The sequence below is a fragment of the Chiloscyllium punctatum genome, chromosome 31, assembly GCF_047496795.1.
Source record: "Chiloscyllium punctatum isolate Juve2018m chromosome 31, sChiPun1.3, whole genome shotgun sequence".
In the NCBI taxonomy this organism is placed as follows: domain Eukaryota; kingdom Metazoa; phylum Chordata; class Chondrichthyes; order Orectolobiformes; family Hemiscylliidae; genus Chiloscyllium; species Chiloscyllium punctatum.
In genome coordinates, this window is record NC_092769.1 from 78,098,477 (window position 1) to 78,120,551 (window position 22,075).

General features: G+C 59.6%; 1 protein-coding gene across 1 annotated transcript; it reads right to left on the reverse strand.

Moving 5' to 3' along the window:
* Window positions 1-203: 203 nt before the first annotated feature.
* LOC140457141 (muscarinic acetylcholine receptor M1-like) lies at window positions 204-21,596 on the reverse strand. Its single transcript, XM_072551178.1, has 2 exons — window positions 21,471-21,596; window positions 204-2,433 (listed from the first exon to the last, which is right to left on the reverse strand). The coding sequence occupies exon 2, from the start codon at window positions 2,402-2,404 to the stop codon at window positions 1,202-1,204; it is 1,203 nt and encodes a 400-aa protein (XP_072407279.1). The 5' UTR covers window positions 2,405-2,433; window positions 21,471-21,596; the 3' UTR covers window positions 204-1,201.
* Window positions 21,597-22,075: the final 479 nt, after the last annotated feature.

Here is a 22,075-nt window from a genome sequence, read left to right on the forward strand (position 1 = left end):
TGCCCAGGGATGTGCAGGTTAGGGTGGATTGGCCATTTGGAAATTGTCCCATAGCATCCAGGGATGTGCAGGTTAGGGTGGTTTGGCCGTGGGGGAACTGTCCCCATAGTGTCCAGGGATGGATAGGTCTTTTGTCTTTGGGTTACAGGGATAGGGTATGTCTGGGTGGGATACTCTTTGGGGGGGGGGGGGGGGGGGGGGGGTTTGGTGTGGACTCGACGGGCTGAAGGACCTGCTTCCATACTGTCGGGATTCCATGATACCTGCGAGCTTTCCGAACACTGGAGTGGCAGTGAACGTTTCCCTTTTCCGAGGGAAAAAACTCCCGGCACTGCAGGCTGCCCAGAGGAAGCTGATCCCAGCGATCGAGGGGAGGCTGAGCAGGTCAGGCCTGGGTTGAGCGGAGTTGCAAAGAACAAGAGGTGACCTTATTGAAACGTACAAGCTTCAGAGGGAACTTCACAAGCGTACACCTTTGTTACCCTTTGTGGGGCAGTCTCGCACCAGAGGGAACCCTCTCTGTGAGGAGTCACACATGGAAGGTGAGGAATCTCTTCACTGTGAGGGCAAGGAATCTATGAAATTCTTTCCCACAGATGGCTGTTGGGCCTGGGTCGTTCTGTATATTCAAGGCTGAGAGAGAGCGGTTTTTGAATCACTTCGGGGTTATGGGGGGGCGTTGGGGGTCAGTGATGAGGATTTGAAGTTGATCAGATCAGCCGTTGAATGGGGGAGCAGACGAAGGTGGGCTGAATGGCCCACTGTAATGCTCCTTCTAAAATGCGAGCAGAAAGTGCCCCAGCCACAGTTTGTGGGGTCTTGCTGTGCACAGACTGGTTGAAGTGGTGTTTAAGCAAGGCCTGACTGTATCCTTTAAAGAGGAGGAAGCCACTCAGCCTCTCTCCCAGACCTGGGCATGCCCCTCTGTCCCTGTCACCAGGCGCTGGGTACAATGTTAGGGGGTTATTTATGGAGGGCTGGTGGGGAGGACTTAGTGACAGTCAGGGACAGAGTGAATGAGGGGTCTTGTCTCCCTGAGTGGCCTACACATGACTCTAGACCCACCAAGATGGATGGCTGTGGGTGATTAGGGACAGGCCAAAGGTGAATTGGGAAGGGTTTGTATGTTTACCCCCCCTCCCCAGGTGTGTGTGTGGTGGGATCCCTGACTCCTGGAGGGTGGAGGAGGGAGTCCTACCTCCTACCTGCCTCTGGCTTGTCTCACTGGCACGTTCTGTGCCCACTCCCTCGGGTCGCAGTGACACAGTAAGAGCCTTTTGAAGGTGACGCGGAACTCCGTGCTGCACAGAGCATAGCAGCCAGGGTTGATGGTACTATTCACATAACACAGCCAGTAACCCAGCTGCCAGAGGCCGCTGGGAATGCAGTCGGTGCAGTACGTTGATACCAGCACCATGACGTTATACGGAGACCAGGTGACTATAAACGCCAACAAGATGGCGGACAGCGTCCTGGCTGCTTTTTTCTCTTTGACCGTGGAGGCTTTCCTCTCCAAGACTGGGTGGCTCATGACCCTGGGCCAGGACTGGCCCTCTGATGTGGGGGAGGGTGAGTGCCCACCCTCCAGCAGCCTCCTGCCCATGCCCTGCCCGTTGGCAGCACCGCCCCCTGTCTCCTGGAGGGCTGCCAGCGACTGTGCGCGCCTCTTGGTCTCCCTGTAGATGCGGGCGTACAGGGCGGTCATGATCACGACCGGCAGGTAGAAGGCAATGGTCGCTGTGCCGAAGGTGATGAGGGGCTCCGAGAGGAATGGGACGTGGCAATTGCCTGCCCTCACCGCCCGCCGGCCTACGATGTACTGCCAGCACATAATGGTGGGTGCCCACACCATGATGGAGACGCACCAGGCTATGCCAAGCATGATGGCTGCTCTCTGTGGGGTCCGCTTGGCTCTGTACGTCAAGGGGCGAGTGATGGCAAAGTACCGGTCGAAGCAGATCACCAGGAGATTCATGACCGAGGCATTACTGACCACGTAGTCCAGAGTGAGCCAGAGGTCACAGGTCAGGCTACCTAATGCCCAGCGACCCAGAATGATGTAGCTGGTGTACAGGTTCATGGAGAAGAGGCCAATGATCAGATCGGCCAAGGCCAGGCTCAGCAGGAAGTAGTTGCTCACTGTCCTGAGGTTCCGGTTCAACCAGACAGACAGTAGTACCAGGACGTTACCTAGCACCGTCACCAAGGAGAGGCTGCAAGTTACCGACAGGATAGCGATGAGCTCCCCCGTAGCACGGCCGCCCAGGGTCTGGTAGCTGGTGTTCCCCAGGCCTCGAACCAGCTCCTCACTGCCAGGTACCGACAACTCCGTGCCCAAGGCTGGCATGTGCTCACGGTTTCGCAACAGAAGCGCCTGTGCCATCTGGAGGGGCCGAATGGTCATCTCACACTGAGCTCGCTCCGCACTCGTGTCTGAAAGCCATCAAATCAGTCGTTCGTTCATCATAGCCTTTCGAAATTCGCTTCCATCCTCAGCTTCTCCTGAAATTTAACCCATTCATCTACCCCCTAATTCCATCCCTTCCCAAACATCTGATATTCCTCATTGATCTACCTCCAATCCCATCCCTTCCCTTCCCAAAACTGAACGTCTGATATTCCTCAATCCACCCCCATCCCAAACCTTCCCAAAACACGTTCGATATTCCTCACTCTACCCCCCCCACTCCCAATCCCATCCATTCTCAAAACTTAACGTGATATTCCTCGTTAATCCACTCTCCAATCCCATCGCTTTGTGAAGTTTGCGTTCAGTAGTCTTGGCTAAGTCTGAAAGCCGAGGGAGATGTTATCGCCGTGTCACAGCGTCTTTGCTGTGAGGTGGGATCGCATTCCTGATGAGTCCTGAACTGGGTACACACGGGAGGCTGTTTCAGACTGAGATGAGAAGGCATGGGGAGCCTGGGGAATTCTCAAACACAGAAAGGTGTTCAGGCTAAAACATTGACCATTTTCAAGAAGGAATCTGATCCAGTTCTGAGGGCTGAAGGGTATGGGGAGGGAGAAAACAGGAACAGAGAGCAGAGTTGGATGATCAGCTGTGACCATACTGAATGGGGGAGCAGGCTGGCAGGGCCGAATGGCCGAATACTGGTCCTATTTTTGACATTTTTGTGAGAACAATTAATTCACCTATTCCACTTCAATCATCCCTGTCCTAGTCCTGATTAAGATCCATGCTGTCGGAGGGTCGGTGCTGAGGGAGCGGGCACTGTCGGAGGGTCAGTGCTGAGGGAGTGGGCACTGTCGGAGGGTCAGTGCTGAGGGAGTGGGCACTGTCGGAGGGTCGGTGCTGAGGGAGTGCCGCACTGTCGGAGGGTCGGTGCTGAGGGAGCGGGCACTGTCGGAGGGTCGGTGCTGAGGGAGTGGGCACTGTCGGAGGGCCAGCGCTGAGGGAGCGCCGCAATGTTGGAGGGTCAGTGCTGAGGGTGGAGGCACTGTCAGAGGGTCAGTGCTGAGGTAGGGGGCACTGTCAGAGGGTCAGTGCTGAGGGAGCGGGCACTGTCGGAGGGTCAGTGCTGAGGGAGTGGGCACTGTCAGAGGGTCAGTGCTGAGGGAGTGGGCACTGTCAGAGGGTCAGTGCTGAGGGAGTGGGCACTGTCAGAGGGTCAGTGCTGAGGGAGTGGGCACTGTCAGAGGGTCAGTGCTGAGGGAGTGGGCACTGTCAGAGGGTCAGTGCTGAGGGAGCGGGCACTGTCGGAGGGTCAGTGCTGAGGGAGCGGGCACTGTCGGAGGGCCAGCGCTGAGGGAGCGCCGCAATGTTGGAGGGTCAGTGCTGAGGGTGGAGGCACTGTCAGAGGGTCAGTGCTGAGGGAGCGGGCACTGTCGGAGGGTCAGTGCTGAGGGAGCGGGCACTGTCGGAGGGTCGGTGCTGAGGGAGCGGGCACTGTCGGAGGGTCGGTGCTGAGGGAGCGGGCACTGTCGGAGGGTCGGTGCTGAGGGAGTGCCGCACTGTCGGAGGGTCGGTGCTGAGGGAGTGCCGCACTGTCGGAGGGTCGGTGCTGAGGGAGCGGGCACTGTCGGAGGGTCGGTGCTGAGGGAGCGGGCACTGTCAGAGGGTCGGTGCTGAGGGAGCGGGCACTGTCAGAGGGTCGGTGCTGAGGGAGCGGGCACTGTCAGAGGGTCGGTGCTGAGGGAGCGGGCACTGTCAGAGGGTCGGTGCTGAGGGAGCGGGCACTGTCAGAGGGTCGGTGCTGAGGGAGTGCCGCACTGTCGGAGGGTCGGTGCTGAGGGAGTGCCGCACTGTCGGAGGGTCGGTGCTGAGGGAGCGGGCACTGTCAGAGGGTCGGTGCTGAGGGAGCGGGCACTGTCAGAGGGTCAGTGCTGAGGGAGCGGGCACTGTCAGAGGGTCAGTGCTGAGGGAGCGGGCACTGTCGGAGGGTCAGTGCTGAGGGAGCGGGCACTGTCGGAGGGCCAGCGCTGAGGGAGCGCCGCAATGTTGGAGGGTCAGTGCTGAGGGTGGAGGCACTGTCAGAGGGTCAGTGCTGAGGTAGGGGGCACTGTCAGAGGGTCGGTGCTGAGGGAGCGGGCACTGTCAGAGGGTCGGTGCTGAGGGAGCGGGCACTGTCAGAGGGTCGGTGCTGAGGGAGCGGGCACTGTCAGAGGGTCGGTGCTGAGGGAGCGGGCACTGTCAGAGGGTCGGTGCTGAGGGAGTGCCGCACTGTCGGAGGGTCGGTGCTGAGGGAGTGCCGCACTGTCGGAGGGTCGGTGCTGAGGGAGTGGGCACTGTCGGAGGGTCGGTGCTGAGGGAGTGCCGCACTGTCGGAGGGTCGGTGCTGAGGGAGTGCCGCACTGTCGGAGGGTCGGTGCTGAGGGAGTGGGCACTGTCAGAGGGTCGGTGCTGAGGGAGCGGGCACTGTCAGAGGGTCGGTGCTGAGGGAGCGGGCACTGTCAGAGGGTCGGTGCTGAGGGAGCGGGCACTGTCGGAGGGTCGGTGCTGAGGGAGCGGGCACTGTCGGAGGGTCGGTGCTGAGGGAGTGCCGCACTGTCGGAGGGTCGGTGCTGAGGGAGTGCCGCACTGTCGGAGGGTCGGTGCTGAGGGAGTGGGCACTGTCGGAATTGCTGTCTTACAGATGTAAGATTGAACTGTGACCTATTCGGTGATGGGTACATGTGTATAAGACCCCATGGTCATTAAGGGGCGAAGTTCACCAGGGTCCTGGCGCCAATACTTATCCCTGTACTAATATCACAACACCCTGATGTTCTGGGTCATCCCACATCGCTGAGGATGGGGTCTTGCTATGCAATGATTGGCTGCTACGTTTCAGGTGAAAGGCAAAGGAAAAGTGAGGAGCCGTTCCGCGTCCCAAACTCCAGGTTCACCGTGAACACTGAAGAACAGCAAGCCCGAGCAAACAGAATAATCTCCCTTCGCCAGGTCTCTCTCACCTCTTCACAGCCACCACAGGCCAACTGGGATATTCACTGTGTTACTGCTTAAAGCCACAGCACACAACAACTGGTGAGGGATAATAAACTGGCTCACTTCAGGTTTTAAGAAGTTTACTGGTTTTTAAACTAGGCTATTTCTCATTTCAATCCACAACAATCTACACAGAGGGGAAAGAGAACAGGCCAGTGATCCTGCAGCCCATCGCTATCTTTTGGGAACGTCGTGTGTGTGATAAGGATCGGAATCTTGCTCTGATGCCCCAGGCAGTGGAATAGTCAGACAACGTTCTGAGTAAACATGGGTTCAGACAGAAACCGAAAGACCCATTTCAACTTCAAGTCGGATACCTGTCCTGTTTACATGTTCGATAGTCACCAGAGAGCTGTGTAAAAACCTGTTCCACAGGAAACTGAGCCCAGCCTTCAGAAGAGCTTCAGAAACTTTAGCTCCTGGTGGGGCAGGGCGGGGGAGTCCAAACAAACTCAGGTACTTCCTCCCTGAGCCAGCCCAACACTTCACTCCCTCCTCCACCCCCAGACCCACAGTGTCCACTCCCTCAGCGCTGACCCTCTGACAGTGCCCACTCCCTCAGCACTGACCCTCTGACAGTGCAGAACACCCTCAGCACTGACCCTCCGACAGTACCCACTCCCTCAGCACTGACCCTCCGAGAGTGCCCACTCCCTCAGCACTGACCCTCCGACAGTGCCCACTCCCTCAGCACTGACCCTCTGACAGTGCCCACTCCCTCAGCACTGACCCTCTGACAGTGCCCGCTCCCTCAGCACTGACCCTCCGACAGGGCCCACTCCCTCAGCACTGACCCTCTGACAGTGCCCACTCCCTCAGCACTGACCCTCCGACAGTGCCCACTCCCTCAGCACTGACCCTCTGACAGTGTCCACTCCCTCAGCGCTGACCCTCCGACAGTGCCCACTCCCTCAGCGCTGACCCTCCGACAGTGCGGCGCTCCCTCAGCACTGACCCTCTGACAGTGCCCACTCCCTCAGCACTGACCCTCCGACAGTGTCCACTCCCTCAGCGCTGACCCTCCGACAGTGCCCACTCCCTCAGCACTGACCCTCCGACAGTGCTCACTCCCTCAGCACTGACCCTCCAACAGTGCGGCACTCCGACAGTGCCCACTCCTTCAGCACTGACCCTCCGACAGTGCGGCACTCCCTCAGCACTGACCCTCCGACAGTGCCCGCTCCCTCAGCACTGACCCTCCGACAGTGCCCGCTCCGTCATCACTGACCCTCCGACAGTGCCCTCTCCCTCAGCACTGACCCTCCAACAGTGCGGCGCTCCCTCAGCACTGACCCTCTGACAGTGCCCACTCCCTCAGCACTGACCCTCCGACAGTGTCCACTCCCTCAGCGCTGACCCTCCGTCAGTGTCCACTCCCTCAGCGCTGACCCTCCGACAGTGTCCACTCCCTCAGCGCTGACCCTCCGACAGTGCCCACTCCCTCAGCGCTGACCCTCCGACAGTGCCCACTCCCTCAGCACTGACCCTCCAACAGTGCCCACTCCTTCAGCACTGACCCTCCGACAGTGCGGCGCACCCTCAGCGCTGACCCTCCGACAGTGCCCGCTCCCTCAGTGCTGACCCTCTGACAGTGTCCACTCCCTCAGCGCTGACCCTCCGACAGTGCTCACTCCCTCAGCACTGACCCTCCGACAGTGCGGCGCTCCCTCAGCACTGACCCTCTGACAGTGTCCACTCCCTCAGCGCTGACCCTCTGACAGTGCCCACTCCCTCAGCGCTGACCCTCCGACAGTGCCCACTCCCTCAGCGCTGACCCTCCGACAGTGCCCACTCCCTCAGCACTGACCCTCCGACAGTGCGGCACTCCCTCAGCACTGACCCTCCGACAGTGCCCACTCCCTCAGCACTGACCCTCCGACAGTGCGGTGCTCCCTCAGCACTGACCCTCTGACAGTGTGGCACTCCCTCAGCACTGACCCTCCGACAGTGACCACTCCCTCAGCACTGACCCTCTGACAGTGCCCACTCCCTCAGCGCTAACCCTCCGACAGTGCCCCCTCCCTCAGCACTGACCCTCTGACAGTGTGGCACTCCCTCAGCACTGACCCTCTGACAGTGCGGCACTCCCTCATCACTGACCCTCCGACGGTGCCCACTCCCTCAGCACTGACCCCCCGACAGGGCCCACTCCCTCAGCACTGACCCTCCGACAGGGCCCACTCCCTCAGCACTGACCCTCCGACAGTGCCCACTCCCTCAGCACTGACCCCCCGACAGGGCCCACTCCCTCAGCACTGACCCTCCAACAGTGTCTGCTTCCTCAGCACTGACCCTCTGATAGTGCCCACTCCCTCAGCACTGTCCCTCCGACAGAGCCCACTCCCTCAGCACTGACCCTCCGACAGTGCCCACTCCCTCAGCACTGACCCTCCAACAGTGCCCACTCCCTCAGCACTGACCCTCCAACAGTGTCTGCTTCCTCAGCACTGACCCTCTGACAGTGCCCACTTCCCTCAGCACTGTCCCTCCGACAGAGCCCACTCCCTCAGCACTGACCCTCCGACAGTGCCCACTCCCTCAGCACTGACCCTCCGACAGTGCCCGCTCCCTCAGCACTGACCCTCCGACAGTGCGGCACTCCCTCAGCACCGACCCTCCGACAGTGCCTGCTCCCACAACACTGACCCTCCGACAGTGCCCACTCCTTCAGCACTGACCCTCCGACAGTGCGGCGCACCCTCAGCGCTGACCCTCCGACAGTGCCCGCTCCCTCAGTGCTGACCCTCTGACAGTGTCCACTCCCTCAGCGCTGACCCTCCGACAGTGCTCACTCCCTCAGCACTGACCCTCCGACAGTGCGGCGCTCCCTCAGCACTGACCCTCTGACAGAGCCCACTCCCTCAGCACTGACCCTCTGACAGTGCCTGCTCCCACAACACTGACCCTCCGACAGTGCCCACTCCCTCAGCACTGACCCTCCGACAGGGCCCGCTCCCTCAGCACTGACCCTCCGACAGTGCGGCGCTCCCTCAGCACTGACCCTCCGACAGGGCCCACTCCCTCAGCACTGACCCTCCGACAGTGCCCGCTCCCTCAGCACTGACCCTCCGACAGGGCCCACTCCTCAGCACTGACCCTCCGACAGGGCCACTCCCTCAGCACTGACCCTCCGACAGGGCCCACCTCCCTCAGCACTGACCCTCCGACAGTGCCCGCTCCCTCAGCACTGACCCTCCGACAGTGCGACACTCCATCATCATAGGCCTTTCGTATATTTGTGTTACTCTCCATGTCTGACACCCCTCCCCTCCCAGTCTATCCAGCCTTGCTCTGTAACTCCGTAACCCTCACAAAACTGCCCCTCCCACACTGTCGACCCTGTTGCCCTGTACTCAGCGGGAGGACACCTGTGTTTGTTTCCCACTTGGCACAGTGTCTTATCTGAAACAGGTTTGGTATCTTGTTGGTGTCACAGACCCAGAGACAGGAGGATGGTGGTTACACGTCCAGATGTAGGTACATGCTGCTAATAAACTGTAAACATCAGGATTGAGGGCACATGACTCCTTCCTCAGTCCCAGTCCACCCTCCCCCCTCCACCCTCCCCCCCCACTGTCTCCCCCCCACTGTCTCCCCCTCCATCCTCCCCCTCACTGTCTCTCCATCCACCCTCCCCCGCCACTGTCTCCCCCTCCATCCTACCCGACACTGTCTCCCCCTCCGCCCCCCCCCACTGTCTCCCCCTCCATCCTCCCCGACACTGTCTCCCCCTCCATCCTCCCCGACACTGTATCCCCCTCCGCCCCCCCCCCACTGTCTCCCCCTCCATCCTCCCCGACACTGTCTCCCCCTCCATCCTCCCCCCTCACTGTCTCTCCCTCCATCCTCCCACCTCACTGTCTCCCCCTCCATCCTCCCCCTCACTTTCTCCCCCTCCACTCTCCCTCCTCACTGTCACCCCCTCCCCCCTTACTGTCACCCCCTCCATCCTCCCCCCACCCCCTCAGTCTCCCCCTGTCTCCCCCTCCATCCTACCCCTCACTGTCTCCCCCTCCAAATTCCCCCCTCACTGTCTCCCCCTGCCCCCTCACTGTCTCCCCCTCCCACATCACTGTCTACCTCCAACTGTCTCCCCCTCCCCCTCACTGTCTTCCCCTCCATCTCCCCCCCTCACTGTCTCCCCCTCACTGTCTCCCCTCACTGTCTCCCCCTCCATCTCCCCCCCTCACTGTCTCCCCCCACTGTCTCCCCCTCCATTTCCCCATCTTCCTCCCTCACTGTCTCTCCCTCCATCCTCCCCCTCACTGTCCCCCCCTCCCCCTCACCCTCACTGTCTCCCCCTCACTGTCTCCCCCCTCACCTGTCTCCCCCTCAATCCTCCCCCCTCACTGTCTTCCCCACCATCTCCCCCCCCTCACTTTCTCCCCCCACTGTCTCCACCTCCATCTTCCCTCCATCTTTCCCCCCTCACTGTTTTCCCCCTCACTGTTTTCCCCCTCCATCTTCCCCCTCACTGTCTCCCCCTCCCTGTCTCCCCCCTCCCTGTCTCCCCCTCCATCCTCCCCCTCACTGTCTCCCCCTCCATCCTCCCCCCCTCCCTGTCTCCCCTCCATCTTCCCCCTCACTGTCTCCCCCTCCATCCTCCCCGCTCACTGTCTCCCCCTCCCCATCTCCCCCCACTGTCTCCCCCTCCATCCTCCCCCCTCACTGTCTCTCCCTCCACATCCCCCCTCACTGTCTCCCCCTCCATCCTCCCCCCTCACTGTCTCCCCTCCACATCCCCCCTCACTGTCTCCCCCTCCATCCTCCCCCCTCACTGTCTCCCCCTCCCCCTCCCCCCTCACTGTCTGCCCCTCCATCCTCACCCCTCACTGTCTCCCCTCCCCCCCTCACTGTCTCCCCCTCCATCCTCCCCCTCACTCTCTCCCCCTCCCCCCCTCACTCTTTCCCCCTCCCCCCTCACTGTCTCCCCCTCCATCCTCCCCCCTTACTGTCTCCCCCTCCATCTTCCCCCCTCACTGTCTCCCCCTCCATCTTCCCCCCTCACTGTCTCCCCCTCCCCATCCCCATCCCCCTCACTGTCTCCCCCTCCATCCTCCCCCCCTCACTGTCTCCCCCTCCATCCTCCCCCCCTCACTGTCTCCCCCTCCATCTTCTCCCCTCAATGTCTCCCCCTCCCAACCCTCCTCACTGTCTCCCCCTCCCCATCCCCCCTCACTGTCTCCCCCTCCATCCTCCCCCCTCACTGTCTCCCCCTCCATCCTCCCCCTCACTGTCTCCCCCCTCCATCCTCCCCCCTCACTGTCTCCCCCTCCATCTTCTCCCCTCAATGTCTCCCCCTCCCCAACCCTCCTCACTGTCTCCCCCTCACTGTCTCCCCCTCCATCTTCCCCCCTCACTGTCTCCCCACCCCATCCCACCTCACTGTCTCCCACCCATCCTCCCCCCTCACTGTCTCCCCCTCCATCCTCCCCCCTCACTGTCTCCCCCCTCCATCCTCCCCCTCACTGTCTCCGCCTCCCCATCCCCCCTCACTGTCTCCCCCTCCATCCTCCCCTCACTGTCTCCGCCTCCCCATCCCCCCCTCACTGTCTCACTCTCCGTCCTCCGCCCCCACTGTCTCCCCTTCCCCATCCCCCCTCACTATCTCCCCCTCCATCCTCCCCCCTCACTGTCTCCCGCTCCATCCTCCCCCCTCACTGACTCCCCCTCCATCCTCCCCCTCACTGTCTCCCCCTCCATCCTCCCCCTCACTGTCTCCCCCTCCATCCTCCCCCTCACTGTCTCCCCCTCCATCCTCCCCCTCACTGTCTCCCCCTCCATCCTCCCCCCTCACTGTCTCCCCCTCCCCATCCCCCCTCACTGTCTCCCTCTCCCCATCCCCCCTCACTGTCTCCCCCTCACTGTCTCCCCCTCCATCCTCCCCCTCACTGTCTCCCTCACTGTCTCCCCCTCCATCCTCCCCCCTCACTGTCTCAACCTCCATCCTCCCCCCTCACCGTCTCCCCCTCCATCCTCCCCCTCACTGTCTCTCCCTCCCCATCCCCCCTCACTCTCTCCCCCTCCCCATCACCCCCTCACTCTCTCCCCCTCACTCTCTCCCCCTCCCCATCCCCCCTCACTGACTCCCCCTCCCCATCCCCCCTCACTGTCTCCCCCTCCATCCTCCCCCTCACTGTCTCCCCCTCCATCCTCCCCCCTCACTGTCTCCCCCTCCATCCTCCCCCTCACTGTCTCCCCCTCCATCCTCCCCCCTCACTGTCTCCCCCTCCATCCTCCCCCTCCATCCTCCCCCTCACTGTCTCCCCCTCCATCCTCCCCCCTCACTGTCTCCCCCTCCATCCTCCCCCTTCACTGTCTCCCCCTGAATCCTCGCCCTCACTGTCTCCCCCTCCATCCTCCCCCCTCACTGTCTCCCCCTCCCCATCACCCCTCACTGTTTCCCCCTCCATCCTCCCCCTCACTCTCTCCCCCTCCATCCTCCCCCTCACTGTCTCCCCCTCCCCATCCCCCCTCACTGTCTCCCCCTCCCCATCCCCCCCTCACTGACTCCCCCTCCCCATCCCCATCCCCCCCTCACTGACTCCCCTCCCCATCCCCATCCCCCCCTCACTGACTCCCCCTCCCCATCCCCCCTCACTGTCTCCCCCCTCACTGTCTCCCCCTCCATCCTCCCACCTCACTGTCTCCCCCTCCATCCTCCCCCTCACTGTCTCCCCCTCCATCCTCCCACCTCACTGTCTCCCCCTCCATCCTCCCACCTCACTGTCTCCCCCTCCATCCTCCCCACCTCACTGTCTCCCCCTCCATCCTCCCCCCTCACTGTCTCCCCCTCCATCCTCCCCCCTCACTGTCTCCCCCTCCATCCTCCCCCTCACTGTCTCCCCTCCATCCTCCCCCCTCACTGTCTCTCCCTCCACATCCCCCCCTCACTGTCTCCCCCTCCATCCTCCCCCTCACTGTCTCCCCCTCCCATCACCCTCACTGTTTCCCCCTCCATCCTCCCCCTCACTCTCTCCCCCTCCATCCTCCCCCTCACTGTCTCCCCCTCCCCATCCCCCCCCTCACTGACTCCCCCTCCCCATCCCCCCTCACTGACTCCCCCTCCCCATCCCCATCCCCCCCCTCACTGACTCCCCATCCCCCCCTCACTGACTCCCCTCCCCATCCCCCCCTCACTGACTCCCCCTCCCCATCCCCCCTCACTGTCTCCCCCCCCTCACTGTCTCCCCCTCCATCCTCCCACCTCACTGTCTCCCCCTCCATCCTCCCACCTCACTGTCTCCCCCTCCATCCTCCCACCTCACTGTCTCCCCCTCCATCCTCCCCCCTCACTGTCTCCCCCTCCATCCTCCCCCCTCACTGTCTCCCCCTCCATCCTCCCCCTCACTGTCTCCCCCTCCATCCTCCCACCTCACTGTCTCCCCCTCCATCCTCCCCCTCACTGTCTCCCCCCATCCATCTCCCACCTCACTGTTCTCCCCTCCATCCTCCCACCTCACTGTCTCCCCCTCCATCCTCCCACCTCACTGTCTCCCCCTCCATCCTCCCCCCTCACTGTCTCCCCCTCCATCCTCCCCCCCTCACTGTCTCCCCCTCCATCCTCCCCTCACTGTCTCCCCCTCCATCCTCCCACCTCACTGTCTCCCCCTCCATCCTCCCCCTCACTGTCTCCCCCTCCCCATCCCCCCTCACTGTCTCCCCCTCCCCATCCTCCCTTACTGTCTCCCCCCTCACTGTCTCCCCCTCCATCCTCCCTCCTCACTGTCTCCCCCTCCCCATCCCCCTCACTCTCTCCCCCTCCCCCATCCCCCCTCACTGTCTCCCCATCCCCCCTCCCCGACTCCCCCTCCCCATCCCCCCTCCCTGTCTCCCCCTCCATCCTCCCCTCACTCTCTCCCCCTCCCCATCCTCCCTCACTGTCTCCTCCATCCTCCCCCCTCACTGTCTCCCACTCCCCATCCCCCCTCACTCTCTCCCCCCTCCATCCTCCCCCTCACTGTCTCCCACTCCATCCTCCCCCCTCACTGTCTCCCCATCCCCCCTCACTGTCTCCCCCTCCATCCTCCCCCTCACTCTCTCCCCCTCCATCCTCCCCCTCACTGTCTCCCACTCCATCCTCCCCCCTCACTGTCTCCCCATCCCCCCTCACTGTCTCCCCCTCCATCCTCCCCCCTCACTGTCTCCCACTCCATCCTCCCCCTCACTGTCTCCCCATCCCCCCTCCCCGACTCCCCCTCCCCATCCCCCCTCCCTGTCTCCCCCCTCCCTGTCTCCCCCTCCATCCTCCCCCTCACTCTCTCCCCCTCCCCATCCCCCCTCACTGTCTCCCCCTCCATCCTCCCCCCTCACTGTCTCCCACTCCATCCTCCCCCCTCACTGTCTCCCCCTCCATCCTCCCCCCTCACTGTCTCCCCCTCCATCCTCCCCCTCACTCTCTCCCCCTCCATCCTCCCCCTCACTGTCTCCCCCTCCATCCTCCCCCCTCACTGTCTCCCCCTCCATCCTCCCCCCTCACTGTCTCCCACTCCATCCTCCCCCCTCACTGTCTCCCCCCCTCCCCATCCCCCCTCACTGTCTCCCCCCTCCCCATCCCCCCTCACTCTCTCCCCCTCCCCATCCCCCCTCACTCTCTCCCCCTCCATCCTCCCTGCTGTGATTCCCTTCAGGAGCAGGGTTGGTCGTGGTTGGGTTGGGTTAGGGGAGGTTTCTGTTGTGCTGGGGTTGATCATGGCCGAGTCCCTTGCCCCTTGTCTGAATGTCAGTGGCTGTTTTTGGCTGGGTGTCTCCTCGTGTGTTCTCACTCCTTGATCTGTGCCCGGTGCTGAGCTGAGCTTCCCAGGGTGTCCTTCGGAGGGGAGTGACAGTTGTGTGTCATCACCCTGACCAGGAGATTGAACATATCCCCGACCACCCTTCTTCGGTTGGTGGGTATCACTGCCATCTGTGTCAGCTCAACCAGCTGCTCCCATGAGTCAAATATGAGCGTATGAGGGGTTGGCCATTTCAACCTGATCTCCTTGTGTTTCAACTTCCACCTTTGACCCCTCTACCTCACCAGGAATTTCTCAACTTTCTCCTTCAGAGTAGTCACTGACCTTCCTCCCCTCATCCTGAGGTCAAAACCTTCCAGAGCTGCACAACACCCTGAGAGAAGGTATTTCTCTTCCTCTCTGTGTGAGGTGGGAAGTACTCATTTTACCCCCGTGTCCCATCGTCTCCTTGTGCAGACCATTCACCATCTTATACCTTTCAGTCAGATCACCTCACACTCTCCCAACCTCCAGTGAGAACCAGCCCGGTCTGTCTCATTGTTCCTCATTTAATCACTCCCCCCATTCCACGTTTTAATCCAGTAAAGCTCCTTTGAAACTTAACAGCCTTCCTTAGATCCCCAGCTGCTCAGAGTATTCCCAACCTCACCTACCCAATGCTCCATGTAAACTAACTGTCTGTCTAGCTTCGATCTCTCTCGGAGTAAAAGATCTTATCATTCCTAATAAAGGACTTATGCCCAAAACGTCGATTCTCCTGTTCCTTGGATGCTGCCTGACCTGCTGTGTTTCTCCAGCACCCCACTCTCGACTCTGATCCCCAGCATCTGCAGTCCTCACTGTCTCCTCACGTTCTGTTCAGCCTGTTACTCAGTGATGGAATGAAGGGGGCAGATTCTCGAAAGCTGTGTTTCCAGATGGATGCCTACAGCTCCACCTCTCCGCGATTTGGAAGGGGGCTGGGGTACAGTGAGTAATGGGGTGGGGTACGGTGAGGAATGGGCTGGGGTACAGTGAGGAATGGGCTGGGGTAGAGTGAGGAATGGGCTGGGGTACAGTGAGGAATGGGCTGGGGTACGGTGGAGGAATGGGCTGGGGTACAGTGAGGAATTGGGCTGGAATACAGTGAGGAATGGGCTGGGGTACAGTGAGGAATGGGCTGGAATACAGTGAGGAATGGGGTGGGGTACGGTGAGGAATGGGGTGGGGTAGAGTGAGGAATGGGGTGGGGTAGGGTGAGGAATGGGCTGGGGTAGGGTGAGGAATGGGCTGGGGTACGGTGAGGAATGGGCTGGGGTAGGGTGAGGAATGGGCTGGGGTAGAGTGAGGAATGGGGTGGGGTAGGGTGAGGAATGGGGTGGGGTACGGTGAGGAATGGGGTGGGGTACGGTGAGGAATGGGGTGGGGTACGGTGAGGAATGGGGTGGGGTACGGTGAGGAATGGGCTGGGGTAGAGTGAGGAATGGGCTGGGGTAGAGTGAGGAATGGGCTGGGGTAGAGTGAGGAAATGGGCTGGGTAGAGTGAGGAATGGGGTGGGGTAGAGTGAGGAATGGGGTGGGGTAGAGTGAGGAATGGGGTGGGGTAGAGTGAGGAATGGGGTGGGGTAGAGTGAGGAATGGGGTGGGGTAGAGTGAGGAATGGGGTGGGGTAGAGTGAGGAATGGGGTGGGGTAGAGTGAGGAATGGGGTGGGGTAGAGTGAGGAATGGGGTGGGGTAGAGTGAGGAATGGGGTGGAGCACAGTGAGGAATGGGGTGGAGCACAGTGAGGAATGGGCTGGGTAGAGTGAGGAATGGGGTGGGTAGAGTGAGGAATGGGGTGGGGTACAGTGAGGAATGGGGTGGAGCACAGTGAGGAATGGGGTGGAGCACAGTGAGGAATGGGCTGGGGTAGAGTGAGGAATGGGCTGGGTAGAGTGAGGAATGGGTGGGGTAGAGTGAGGAATGGGGTGGGGTAGAGTGAGGAATGGGGTGGGGTACAGTGAGGAATGGGGTGGGGTACGGTGAGGAATGGGGTGGGGTACGGTGAGGAATGGGGTGGGTACAGTGAGGAATGGGCTGGGGTACAGTGAGGAATGGGGTGGAGCACAGTGAGGAATGGGCTGGGGTAGAGTGAGGAATGGGGTGGGGTAGAGTGAGGAATGGGGTGGGGTAGAGTGAGGAATGGGGTGGGGTACAGTGAGGAATGGGGTGGAGCACAGTGAGGAATGGGGTGGAGCACAGTGAGGAATGGGCTGGGGTAGAGTGAGGAATGGGGTGGGGTAGAGTGAGGAATGGGGTGGGGGGGTAGAGTGAGGATGGGGTGGGGTACAGTGAGGAATGGGGTGGGGTACAGTGAGGAATGGGGTGGGGTAGAGTGAGGAATGGGGTGGGGTAGAGTGAGGAATGGGGTGGGGTACAGTGAGGAATGGGGTGGGGTACGGTGAGGAATGGGCTGGGGTAGAGTGAGGAATGGGCTGAGGTACGGTGAGGAATGGGGTGGGGTACAGTGAGGAATGGGCTGAGGTACAGTGAGGAATGGGGTGGGGTAGAGTGAGGAATGGGGTGGGGTACAGTGAGGAATGGGCTGAGGTACAGTGGAGGAATGGGGTGGGGTAGAGTGAGGAATGGGCTGGGGTACAGTGAGGAATGGGGTGGGGTACGGTGTATTGTCAGCTCGGAACCGGTCCAGCTCCCTGATCACAAAGGACAAACAGATCCAGAGTTCCAGCATGTCACCAAACTGCATTCCGCACTCCTCAGTGTGACGTGGAATCCTCCGAACAAGCTGCTTCCAAGAAGCCATGTTTTCTTTTAAACAGCGAGTTGGTGGGAGGCAATGTTCAGACTCACGAGGAGCTTTCAACATGTCGTTGGAATGTCAGGGAAACTTTGGGAAAGGGGGAGTCTGCAGAGAGAGAGTCGGTGTGGGGGTGGGGAATGTTAGGGATTTATTGGGAAAGGGGGAATCATTCTTTGAGCTCACACAGAGGGTTGGGCCCAATGGCCTGTCCAAGTGTAACACTATCCTGAGTGAGCTTATGGACTGTCTGTAGACTGACATGAGGGAGGGAGGGAGGGAGGGAGGGAAGGAGGGGTGAATGGTGTGGTTCATGTGCTGGGACAGGACTCCTACATCACTCTCCTGCCCACCCCATCTATACTGAGGACCCTCTTACCCCATAATCCCAGCCAGCCGGACCCCCCCCCCCCCCACAACCTCCCTCCACCCACCCACCCACCCACACACACACACACACACACACAAACACTGCTCCCCTCCCCTCACTAGTCATAGAGATGTACAGCATGGAAACAGACCCTTCGGTCCAACCCGTCCACGCCAACCAGATATCCCAACCCAATCTAGTCCCACCTGCCAGCACCCGGCCCATATCCCTCCAAACCCTTCCTATTCATATACCCATCCAAATGCCTTTTAAATGTTGTAATTGTACCAGCCTCCACCACATCCTCTGGCAGCTCATTCCATACACGTACCACCCACTGTGTGAAAAAGTTGCCCCATAGGTCTCTTTTATATCTTTCCCCTCTCACCCTAAACCTATGCCCTCTAGTTCTGGACTCCCCGACCCCAGGAAAAGACTTTGTCTATTTACCCTATCCATGCCCCTCATGATTTTATAAACCTCTATAAGGTCACCCCTCAGCCTCCGAAGCTCCAGGGAAAACAGCCCCAGTCTGTTCAGCCTCTTCCTGTAGCTCAAATCCTCCAACCCTCCAACATCTTTGTAAATCTTTTCTGAACCCTTTCAAGTTTCACAGCGTCTTTCCGATAGGAAGGAGACCAGAATTACACATAATATTCCAAAAGTGGCCTAACCAATATCCTGTACAGCCACAACATGACCTCCCAACTCCTGTACTCAATACTCTGACCAATAAAGGAAAGCATACCAAACACCTTCTTCACTATCCTATCTACCTGTGACTCCACTTTCAAGGAGCTATGAACCTGCACTCCAAGGTCTCTTTGTTCACAAACACTCCCTAGGACCTTACCATTAAGTGTATAAGTCCTGCTAAGATTTGCTTTCCCAAAATGCAGCACCTCGAGTTTATCTGAATTAAACTCCATCTGCCACTTCTCAGCCCATTGGCCCATCTGGTCCAGATCCTGTTGTAATCTGAGGTAACCCTCTTCACTGTCCACTACACCTCCAATTTTGGTGTCATCTGCAAACTTACTAACTGTACCTCTTATGCTCACATCCAAATCATTTATGTAAATGACAAAAAGTAGAGGGCCAGCACCGATCCTTGTGGCACTCCACTGGTCACAGGTCTCCAATCTGAAAACAACCCCCACCCCCCCCCCCCCCCCCCCCCCCCCCCCCCCCCCCCCCCCCCCCCCCCCCCCCCCCCCCCCCCCCCCCCCCCCTCCCCCCCCCCCCCCCCCCCCCCCCCCCCCCCCCCCCCCCCCCCCCCCCCCCCCCCCCCCCCCCCCCCCCCCCCCCCCCCCCCCCCCCCCCCCCCCCCCCCCCCCCCCCCCCCCCCCCCCCCCCCCCCCCCCCTCCTGTCTTCTACCTTTGAGCAGTTCTGTATCCATTTGGCTAGCTCCCCCTAGATCCAATCTCATCTAACCTTGTCGAACGCCTTACTGAAGTCCATATAGATCACATCTACTGCTCTGCCCTCATCAATCCTCTGTGTTATTTCTGTAAAAACCTCAATCAAGTTTCTGAGACCTGATTTCCACACACAAAGCCATGTTGACTATCCCGAATCAGTCCTTGCCTTTCAAATACATGTACATCCTGTCCCTCAGGATTCCCTCCAACAACTTGCCCACCACCGAGGTCAGGCTCACCGGTCTATAGTTCCCTGGCTTGTCCTTACCACCCTTCTTAAACAGTGGCACCACGTTTGCTAACCTCCAGTCTTCCGACACCTCACCTGTGACTATCGATGATACAAATATCTCAGCAAGAGGCCCAGCAATCACTTCTCTAGCTTCCCACAGAGTTCTCGGGTACACCTGATCAGGTCCTGGGAATTTACCCATCTTTGTGTTTTAAGATGTCCTCTTCTTCATTTTCAAGACACCTGACACTTTTGAAGATCTCACTATTTATTTCCCCAAGTTCTCTCCCATTCATGTCCTTCTCTCAGTTAATACTGATGCCAAATATTTATTTAGTATCTGCCCTGTCTCTGCGGCTCCGCACAAAGGCCGCCTTGCTGATCTTTGAGGGGCCCTATTCTCTCCCTCATTACCCTTTTGTCCTTAATATATTTGTAAAAACCCTTTGGATTTTCCTTAATTCTATTTGCCAAAGCTATCTCATGTCCCCTTTTTGCCTCCTGATTTCCCTCTTAAGTATACTCTTGCTGCTTTTATTGTCCTCCAGGGATCCACTCAGTCCCTACTGGGTACACCTGACATATGCTTCCTTTATCTTTACTGGAGCCTCCATTTCTCCCGTTATCCAGCAGGCGTTAAACCTTCCAGCCATGCTGTTCACATTCACAGGAACATACTCCTGTTATTCCAGTTTGAAAGCCTCCCACTTGTCACATGTCTCTGTCTCTACAAACAGACCCCCTCCAATCAACGTTTGAACCTTCCTGTCGAATAACATTAAACATTGACCTTCTCCCCCCCACCCCCAACCCCCCCTCCTCCCCCGCCCTCCCTCCCCCCCCCCCCCCCCCCCCCCCCAATGTGGAATCTGTCCGGCGTGGAAACAGGCCATTGAGCCCATTGAGTCCACACCGGCCCTCCACAAAGAGCATACCCCTCCCTGTAACACTGCACTTCCCCTGGCTAATCCACCTTAACGTGCACATCTTTGAAAGTGGGAGGAAACCCACAGAGACGTGGGGTGGAACCACACAGATAATCATCTGAGCCTGCAGCTGAACCCCGGTCTCCAAGTGCTGCCTCGCAGAAGCAGTGTTAACCACTGAGTCACCGTACTGCACCTGATTTCCAGGTTAACTTTTAGATCTGGTCTATCCTTTCCAACACGATCTCAAACTAACAGAATTATAGTCACAGGCCCCAAAGTGCTCCCCCACTGACACCACGGTCACCTGCCCTGCCTTCTCTCCCAAGAGGTGATTGTGTTTCGCACTTTCTCTGATCGGTACGTCCTGAATCAGATCATTATCCGGTAAATCTTTAACAACATCACGGTTATCACTTTATCGATTCCTGACTCCTCATCGGGAATACTGCTCCAGGCTATGGGAGCACTTCCCAACATTCCATATCCATAAACTCTCTCAATCTCTGTCACCCTCCTCCAGCCCCTACACCCCCTCCCTATCTCTGTAACCCTCTCCAGCCCCTGCACCCCCTCCCTATCTCTGTCACCCCCCTCCAGCCCCTACTCCCCCTCCCTATCTCTGTAACCCTCTCCAGCCCCTACACCCCCTCCCTATCTCTGTCACCCCCATCCAGCCCCTACACCCCCTCCCTATCTCTGTAACCCCCTCCAGCCCCTACACCCCCTCCCTATCTCTGTAACCCTCTCCAGCCCCTACACCCCCTCCCTATCTCTGTAACCCCCTCCAGCCCCTACACCCCCTCCCTATCTCTGTAACCCCCTCCTGCCCCTACACCCCCTCCCTATCTCTGTAACCCCCTCCTGCCCCTACACCCCCTCCCTATCTCTGTACCCCCCCTCCAGTCCCTACACCCCCTCCCTATCTCTGTAACCCCCTCCTGCCCCTACACCCCCTCCCTATCTCTGTAACCCCCTCCAGCCCCTACACCCCCTCCCTATCTCTGTAACCCCCTCCAGCCCCTACACCCCCCTCCCTATCTCTGTAACCCTCTCCAGCCCCTACACCCCCTCCCTATCTCTGTACCCCCCTCCAGCCCCTACTCCCCCTCCCTATCTCTGTAACCCCTCTCCAGCCCCTACACCCCCTCCCTATCTCTGTCACCCCCATCCAGCCCCTACACCCCCTCCCTATCTCTGTAACCCCCTCCAGCCCCTACACCCCCTCCCTATCTCTGTAACCCCCTCCAGCCCCTACACCCCCTCCCTATCTCTGTAACCCCCTCCAGCCCCTACACCCCCTCCCTATCTCTGTAACCCCCCTCCAGCCCCTACACCCCCTCCCTATCTCTGTAACCCCCTCCAGCCCCTACACCCCCTCCCTATCTCTGTAACCCCTCTCCGGCCCCTACACCCCCCTCCCTATCACTGTAACCCCTCCAGCCCCTACACCCCCTCTCTGAGATCCCGCAACTTGGCTCAGAGTGGGATTCTACCTGAGTGATGTTCCTGAGTTTGTTTTATCACCTCAAAGGTGCTAGGTAAATGCACAATGTTGTTACCTGAGGAATTGAGTCTGTCCTGTCTGACACGGTGTGGCGGGAGGTAGATGTAAATCCCTGTGGTTTGCCGATGTGGCAGGAAGAGTGTGAGGCAGGTGGAATGCCCAGTGCTGAACGGGCCATGAACAGCTCCTGGGAGTTACAGGGCAGCAGCGTCATTGGACTGGGTGGGGCTTCACATCACTTCCCTCCAAGTGACACCAATTCAGCTCCAGAAATGGGCATCATTTAACCACTGGAGAGAGGTGGACTGACAGGTACAACCAACACACGCTCACCAACACACACTCACCAACACACACTCACCAACACCAACACACACTCACCCAACACACACCCTCACCAACACACACTCACCAACACCAACACACCTTCACCAACACACACTCACCAACACACACCCTCACCAACACACACTCACCAACACCAACACACCTTCACCAACACACACTCACCAACACACACTCACCAACACACACCCTCACCAACACACACCCTCACCAACACACACTCACCAACACACACACTCACCAACACACACACACCAACACCAACACACCTTCACCAACACACACTCACCAACACACACTCACCAACACACACCC